Source organism: Callionymus lyra, chromosome 1, assembly GCF_982586985.1.
Source record: "Callionymus lyra chromosome 1, fCalLyr1.hap1.1, whole genome shotgun sequence".
Classification (NCBI taxonomy): Eukaryota; Metazoa; Chordata; class Actinopteri; order Syngnathiformes; family Callionymidae; genus Callionymus; species Callionymus lyra.
This window is the reverse complement of record NC_141818.1, coordinates 32701576-32709657: the sequence shown is the minus strand read 5'-3', so window position 1 is coordinate 32709657 and position 8082 is coordinate 32701576. Positions and strand designations below refer to the sequence as shown.

The following is an 8082-nucleotide window of genomic DNA, read 5'->3' as shown; positions in this document are numbered from 1 at the left end:
GACAGATCCAGTCATCGGACTTCTGCTGCCATCTGAAAGAATTCTGTGACCTCTGTGTTATGCTAGACTATAAAGGTTCATGGTGGAATAAATGTCTCAAGGATTCTGTGCCATTCCGTGAATTAATTGAATTAGAAATGTTGACAGTATTTTGAAGAAAAAGTGTATATATATATATTAAAGTTATTCCATAGGTCAATCTTTATCCAGGATAGAACTAAAGGATTCAACTTTCTTTTCAGCATGTGTCAGATTGATCTTGAATGCCAAACCGACGTGTACATAATTCGATTATTATTGGATTTTTTTTCTTGCTGTTTCAAGTGCATAAAGGCTAGACATTTAATGATGATTTTTTTTTCTGAAAAAACAACACCACATTGCAATGTGGTGTGAAAGTGGGCTGCTTGGAAGAGGTCTGCACCCTTGACGTGCAAACATAACTGTTTCCTTTAAGCCTTTAATTACTGTCTTCTCTGAAACCATGATTTGACTTGGCTGCTTAATTTCCCTTTGAATTGTTCCAAAACATGTCTCGACAACCTACGCTTTCATTAAAAAAAACACGTTGGATGAGATCATGAATTAACAAGAAAATGACGGACGAGCTCGCTTCGTTCCGCTTAATAAAGCGACTCGTGACGCCATCTTGCGTCCACGCAGCAGAACTACACCCAGCTGTGTTTGTGTAATCTGTTCTAAGGCCCGCCCCCACTGTTTTGTCTGATTGGACTGCCTCCATTAAAACCCTCGTCCGATTGGCTCATTCCCGCTGGCAGCGGTGTAATCCGGAAGTGGTTCCAAACACACACGACCTCCGTCTGATGCTCAGAAAAATAACCTGAAGAGTTTAAAATAAATAATCTGCAGTGATGCCGACGTCTCCAGTAAAAACCACGATCCCAACTACAAGTTTCGGACACTTCGTAACCGAAGTTAAGGTGAGACGTGAATCTTCCTCTTGGACCGGGATCCATTTGGTCATTTAATACGAAATTAAAAACAAACAAATAAAAAAGCCTTTAGTTTTTTCTTTAAAAAAAAAAAAAAATACATATTATCCAAGACAGATTTATTTATTTTAGTTTATTATTGAAATAATTCGTCCACTGTATGTTTAATCTAACTTTTGGGGGGTTTTTTTGTACGCTGTAATAAAGCAAATACTTAATCTTTATCCCCGTTACAGAAAGGGTTACAATTTATTTCAAAACATTGGCTTTTGGGTTCTAATAAAAATCCTCGGCTTCATATGACAAAGTATAAATTGAGAAAAGCTTCTTCAAAGAGTCATGATTTACAGCTATGTTCAAAATAATAGCAGTGTTTTTTAAAAAGTGAATAAAGCTCAAAATCCTTATAATATTTTTTATTTTCTTTCATTAGGAACACTGCACATGGTATTGCACAACAAATCATAAAGAAAAAAGTATCAATATTTATTTACTTTGCAGAATATGAAAGAAAAGGTGATATTTCTGTGTTCAAAAAAATAGCAGTGTCGGCATTTCTCATTACAAACTCAAATATTTACTAAATAAACTGAAAAAATATTAACATTTAGCAATCCTGACAATTAGTTAACTAATATTTGGTTGAATAACCGCTGTTTTTGATAACTGCTGCACATCTGTGCTGCATGGAGTCAACCAACCTCTGGCACCTCTGAACAGGTATGCCAGCCCAGGAAGATTGGACAATCTTCCACAATTCCTCTGCATTTTTGGGTTTTTCCAATTTTATGTCACACCACAAGTGCTCAATTGGATTAAGGTCTGGGGATTGGGCTGGCCACTCCATAACCTCAATTTTGTTGGTCTGGAACCAAGATTTGGCTCGCTTACTGTTATGTTTGGGGTCATTGTCCTGTTGAAACACCCATTTCAGGGGCATTTCCCATTCGGCATAAGGCAGCATGACCTCCTCAAGTATTATGATGTATCCAAATTGATCCATGATCCCTGGTATGCGGATGGTTCTTGGACCTGTCCATTCGAATGGTAGTCTTACGTTTTCTTTCACGTCTCTCTGGTTTGTCTTTCCATTTGAAAGCATTGGAGATCATTTTAGCTGAGCAGCCTATAATTTCCTGCAATTTTTTATACTTTTTCCCCTCTCCAATCAACTTTTTAATCAAAGCACGCATTTCTTCTGAACACAATTGGCACGACCCATCTTTCAACAGTTTTCACAGAGAATTGCATGCAACATGTACTGGCTTCATCCTTAAATAAGGGCAACCTGAGTGAAACCTTTTTTTCAACCTGTTTCTTTCAGATAATGAATGATCTCACTGATTGAACTCCACACTGCTATTTTTTCGATTTTTTATTATTATGTTTAAACCAAAAACAGTGATTTATCTGGTTAGTCATGTTGGACTGCTATTATTCTGAACATAGCTGTATATTCCACATGCTCAACATAACACAGGAGCATCTAACATGGGTGACACTCTGATCTCTTGGCCTGTTGATTGAGATTGTTGAGTTGTCATTTTCGATTTCTCAGAATGTGCTTTCAGATTCACTCTGATGTTCTAATTCCATGAACTCAGACATCTGTTTCTCTGTTCTTCTTACACCTATTTGCTTATTTTTACAGAAGCAGATTTTTGGCATCGAGGCGCCGAAGCCATCAGAGCTGACGGGCCTTAGAAAACACTTCAACAGCTACACTTTGCATGGACGCCGAAATGTAAAAGCACTCAATCATTAATTTCCCAAATGTTCCATCTTCAAATGACATACAATGTCAGACACGTATCAACTTTTCTCAGTCTTTTGGATTTCTCAACGTAGAATATAACATTGACAGAATGTTGACTTTTCCTTTGAGTTGTGAACCAAAAACCTGATGGTGTGCGCTCACTTTAATTCTCCTAGATTATCATTTTACCAAATGAAACTAATCACTTTGCTACTTTTATCATCGCAAAAGGGGAATAAAGATGAATCATGAAGTTAAAATATGAGTCAAGTTTCCTTTCCAAGTTTATTATGTTCCTATTTAAATATTTCCCTTTTTCTTCTAAAGTAAACATGCTGGTGACTAATGAACCGTTCTCTCTTCTGCAGTGGGTCCTGGCCACTTACGGGACCTTGTTGATGTCTGCGGCAGCTTATTACATCCACAGAAAGAAGAAAGCCCAAGAAGGAACGGCATCTTCTTAAAGTTCTCTTTTATCAATGTCTGTCGTGGTCATGTGACTCCAGTCAAGCAGCTCGCCTCGCGTGTTTTGACACTTGTTAGTCTTATCTTTGTGCCGGTGACACTTGCATGTTATATGAAAAATACACTTTTACGGTTACAACACATGCCATCACTCAAACCTCTGCAGCTGCTATGGTCACAAGTTGAAAAGTTTAAAATACTTTTTAAGATGTAACTTATGATGTCAACTATTGTCTTATGATGTCTTGACATAATAAATTGCTGAAAAGAGTTGTGGTCTAAAATCTATATAAAATATAAATTATTATATATATCTCGGAATGATATACCTATATTTCCGAAAAAAACATTTTGTGAAACGTTAATTTTAAATCATTAACGATATATTTACATGTTGAATACCATTTGAAAGGCTTTTTGGATGGATTTGTGACACTTGTCAAGCTCAGCTTTGTTTGCGAAAGTGCGCGCATGCGTGTTCGACATCTTCACAAGGAGTTCGAGGAGGTCACGTGGTTTATTTGAAACGTTGCGAGTGAAAGTAAACTACCCACCATAGCGGGGTGCACGCAGCACCCTGGCTAGCTGGGTCACACTCGCTGTCAAGGTCGTGAAAAAGGTTTTAAAGGAATACATTCTGTCACGGTTGCACAAACACAGTAAGAAAACGTGACACGTTAATCATTGCATGTGACGTCACGCCCATTCCAAACCGAGGGTAAAAGCGAAAGTAAATCATTATTTCTGTTATTCACAAGATAGTCGTAGACGAGGAGCGTCAGTGCGCTGAGGTGAGTCTGATGATAAATATATATGATTTAGACGCAACTACAAGAATCACGAGAATTTTCAATTAAATCGATATGTGCTTAATAATAAGGTAAATAACTTTCTTTCGATTATCATCCCTAATACTGACTTTAATGGACTTAATGCTTTAATTTAATCATGTTTTGCTGTTAAAATGGAGTGAATAAAAAACTTTAATTTACTGTATATTATAATATATATGATATCGTTTGAGATAAACATGTGAAGCTGTTCGTTTCATTTTTAATTCTTAAAGTGTAATCTTGATTCTTAAAAACTGTTTTTAGTTGAAAACGTTTGCATAAAACTAGATCAAACGTGTTTATTGGGGTGGTTTTCCACATCTAAAATATGAAATAGAATATTGTCTCGCTTGTTTTGGAACCTGCAGGTGAGTCTCATTGGTCGATCTTTACAGCTTTATGCTCGTAATATAGGAACAATATAACTTATGTTTGTTTTGTGTATTTTTTTTGCCCTTAAACATATGGGTTTTTTTTTCCTTCTACTTATTATTTGATAAAAACGATATTCTTTTCATAATCACTTGGTTTGTTCTGACTTGTCCGTCCTCTTTCTTGCTTGTTCTCTCTTTTTTTAAATACACCCCACAGCTCGAGATGTCGTCATTGTTTGCCACACATTGATTCTGCGGTTCAATTTGAGAAAAGTCTGGGTACAATCATTAATAGATTAACTGGTTGCTCAAGTAGTTTCACTTGCATGTTTTATTCAGAGAAATCGGTTTCATTCTACGGTTGCAAACCGTTCACGAAAGGACCAACAATAATGTGGTATCACTGCACAGTCATAGTGAAAGTGAAAGGACAGGTTTTTTATAGTGATGTTAATGAAGCTCTGGATCATTGTGTCTACAGATCTCTTGGTTTTGTAGGAAAACTGACGTGGATCGACAAGAAGGGGAACTATTTAGGTGCTCTTCACTTTTCTCAAAGTTCACACAAAATCCAAACTTCACTCATTTTCTACTTATTTTCACAGTAATTCGTTCCTTTTTAGATTTCTAGGCAAAAATGTTTGTTCATTTTAATGTAGCGGCTGGAGCTCTCAGCTCAGTTGTCTTCGTCCAAAAAGACACTTGAAAACATCCAAATATACTGCTCGTCTGTAACGTCCCTCTTGTATTGAAGCCTCGACATAAGAGATTGTTCTGAAAAAACGAAAACAAGTCTTTATTTTAAGATCGTCTGTAGCGGAAGTTTAATGAATTACCAGCGAAACAGACAGTCTTCTGTCTACGCTTCCAGTGTGATATGAAAACGAAGACAATTGAGCTAGAGTCGCTACATTAAAATGAACAATCATTTTTGTCTATAACTCTAAAAAGGAACAGATTACCAAATAATCCCAATCCTTAGTGGACCTGAGTAGAAAATGATTGACGTTTTAATTTTAGGTGAACTATCACTTTAAGTGGCAGTCGCTGAACGACATAGTTATGTGAAGCACAGTCAAAGTCTCAGCTATTCCAAATGTGACAAACTTGCTCGGATGTGTTTCAGTTTGTTGGTTTTCTCTGACGGACTGACATGACGTCACAGTGATGACAAGCCGGCGAGCCTCCAAACATGGACCAGAGGAGTGTCCCCGGTGGTCCAGAGGCAGAGCTGAAGTCTTCGTCAATGTAGGATGGTTAAGCATAAAGAGGAAAATCAAAGCCAGGAAGACAGACCCTTGAGACAGGAACCAGAAAAACCCGAAAGCCCAGAGGAGGACCGTCATTTAGAGAAACTCCTGCTCAGTTTAGAGGACAAACCTGATCTCTGGGTGAGTGTTTTATCAGCCGAAGTATCATCTCAGATCAACTTCAAGTTTATGCATTTTTTTCAGTAACAACCAATCATTTCACATTAACCAAAACATTATGACCATTAGACTCGAGCTAGCCATCTGATTCACAGGCCTATATGATTGCATTCTTCTTCTCCATCACAGACGGACGGACAGAGTTTGCACTCCCACCTTCGACACTTCAGAAGTCGAGAGGAGTACAAGCTGGTGCAAGGCACGCACCGTCAGCTGCAGCACAGCGGTTATTACTGGGGCGCCATCAGCATGACTGACGCTCACCGAACTCTGGCGAAGGCATCGGTCGGGACTTTCCTCATCAGGTGGATATTGTGTTTTGTCCGCCGGTTGGTCCTCTTCTTTTCTGACAGCTGCCATTACAGGGACAGCACACAACCCAACGTCTTCTTCACGCTCAGCTACAGGAGCGACGACGCGCCGACGAGCACTCGCATCCTCGTGGACGACCTGCGCTTCCGTTTGAGCGGCAGCAAGAAGAGCTTCTTGTCCCTCTTTGCCCTCCTCGCTCACTACACCAGCGGCTCGTGCAAACTCACCACGCCGTTTCGCCGCGAGCGGCCGGAGTGCCTGAAAGGAATGTGCCGGCGTGTTCTGCTCAAGACTTGCGGCGCTAGCACGCTCAGGACGTTTCCTGGACTCAGCGGGGACGTGAAGGACTACATCAGTGCCTACCCTCACGCAATATAGGACCGGGATTACAAACACACATGTGGACACTCATGATTCCCATTTCTTTAAAGATTGTTCCCTTACCAAAAAAATCAGATACTTGAAGTCGAGGAACTGAGGAAAAGGCAAGATAACGCAGATTCAGATAATGCACCAGAGTGACAGTTCTTGTTTTGAATAAGACAGTTTTCACTAGACAGTCTTTGATGTATTTGCGATGCTAATGTTTGCTGTTGGCTGAAGTTGTAGTGTTTTGAAATAACGACTGTAATTTAACTTATAAGTTTACATTTAGTTTACATTATGTTTGCTGTGTATATTGCAACTATGTAATATATAATAAATATTGGTCAACAAAGTCTTCAGTGAAAAAAAAAAAAAGCCTAGGAAAAACCTGTGTCCATTTGTTGTTTGCTGGTTGTCTTTGTGCACCCGGACGTGTTGTAATGACAGAATAAACATTTGATTTTGTAAAACTGGATTTTAAGAGGGTTGCTATGAGTGTCGTTGTCAACTCGATTACAGTAACATAAACTGAAATGTTGGTTCTCTAATTTTGTTGACCGTCCCTAAATCTGCCACGGTTCCTTGTTCGTGTGCTGTATGTTTTCTGTGGATGTATTTTGAATGTCCATCAAAGGCTTGACTAGAGCGCCTTACTGACGTAAGGTTGTATAACACATTTCATCATATCAAGGATTAAAAACAAGAGTTTCTGCAAAGTTAGTGTCTTCGTCTCGTATCTGGGGTTCGGATCATGTTTGCAAAAGTTTCAGAAAGTAAGTCCAGACTTCCTCCTCACCAGCTACGATGTTTAGCTCTTCCAGGGGCCCCCGAGGCATTCCCAGACCAGCGAAGATACATTAGGGTGCCTGTCTTACCGATACGAGTGAATTATTCACTGAGTTCTAACGTGTAATGATCCTCAGCATGGAGTCTCTGGAGTGAAGGTCTTCACTTCATATCCAGTGGCGTCTCTACATTAGGGTAGTTTAGGGCCGTGACCCCAGCAGATGGCGCTGTGCAACCAAAAAAATAATTGTGAACATAATTTGTTAAAGAGCAATAATTATTATTAAGAATACTTTTTTTTAAATAAAAATAAGGCAGCTTATACTACTAAGAAAACTCGTTATAAACATTTATCATAATCCTTCAAAGGCTTTGCTCTGAACCACATTGAGGGGCCCCTCGCACACAGAGCGGCTAGAAACGTAGTGCGCATGTCCATAAGTGCTCTCCCGTCCACAGCCGGTCGGCACCTATATTTCCGGACCAATAGCCAATAGAAATATCGACATGACAAACGTCAAACCATGTCCATTTTACAGACAGCAAAAAGTCAGGTTATTTTTTGTTCAATTAAATTGTGAACAAACTTTCTTAATTCCATCCGCAAATTTAGAAATGTAACTTTTGGGGTGTCGGACAATATTAACAAGTTTGCTCAGATGAAAGATGTATCTTTTATATTAAAAAAACATACTGTAGTGGCATTTTTTTGCGAATGTTTTAATTGTCTTATTATATAGAATATATATGAATTGCAATGCGTCATCGTCAAAATAAATAAAGGGGGGCCTGACATGAGCTGAGTGT

At 38.9% G+C, this 8082-nt stretch overlaps 2 protein-coding genes across 3 annotated transcripts; both read left to right on the top strand.

Annotated features, from left to right (window-relative positions):
- The first annotated feature begins 794 nt into the window (after positions 1 to 794).
- On the top strand, positions 795 to 3445 carry LOC148089090 (ATP synthase F(0) complex subunit k, mitochondrial-like). The gene is made up of 3 exons (XM_087783124.1): positions 795 to 941; positions 2605 to 2697; positions 3078 to 3445. The coding sequence occupies exons 1-3, from the start codon at positions 873 to 875 to the stop codon at positions 3171 to 3173; spliced, it is 258 nt and encodes an 85-aa protein (XP_087639250.1). The 5' UTR covers positions 795 to 872; the 3' UTR covers positions 3174 to 3445.
- A 491-nt stretch (positions 3446 to 3936) lies between these two features.
- On the top strand, positions 3937 to 7205 carry LOC148089089 (suppressor of cytokine signaling 1-like). 2 transcript variants are annotated; one of them, XM_087802811.1, is made up of 4 exons: positions 3937 to 3965; positions 5508 to 5772; positions 5941 to 6116; positions 6177 to 7205. In XM_087802811.1, the coding sequence occupies exons 2-4, from the start codon at positions 5635 to 5637 to the stop codon at positions 6499 to 6501; spliced, it is 639 nt and encodes a 212-aa protein (XP_087658937.1). In that variant the 5' UTR covers positions 3937 to 3965; positions 5508 to 5634; the 3' UTR covers positions 6502 to 7205. The 2 variants fall into 2 exon arrangements, with proteins under 2 accessions (XP_087658937.1, XP_087658944.1); XM_087802818.1 differs by lacking the exon at positions 3937 to 3965 and adding an exon at positions 4905 to 4918.
- Positions 7206 to 8082: the final 877 nt, after the last annotated feature.

Excerpts from the sequence above, each read along its gene's own strand:
- LOC148089090 (XM_087783124.1), top strand. The coding sequence starts at position 873 with ATGCCGACGTCTCCAGTAAAAACCACGATCCCAACTACAAGTTTCGGA. Across the intron at positions 942-2,604 it reads ACTTCGTAACCGAAGTTAAG|AAGCAGATTTTTGGCATCGA; the intron begins GTGAGACGTGAA and ends TTATTTTTACAG. Across the intron at positions 2,698-3,077 it reads CTTTGCATGGACGCCGAAAT|TGGGTCCTGGCCACTTACGG; the intron begins GTAAAAGCACTC and ends TCTCTTCTGCAG.
- LOC148089089 (XM_087802811.1), top strand. The coding sequence starts at position 5,635 with ATGGTTAAGCATAAAGAGGAAAATCAAAGCCAGGAAGACAGACCCTTG. Across the intron at positions 5,773-5,940 it reads AGGACAAACCTGATCTCTGG|ACGGACGGACAGAGTTTGCA; the intron begins GTGAGTGTTTTA and ends TCTCCATCACAG. Across the intron at positions 6,117-6,176 it reads GTCGGGACTTTCCTCATCAG|GGACAGCACACAACCCAACG; the intron begins GTGGATATTGTG and ends CTGCCATTACAG.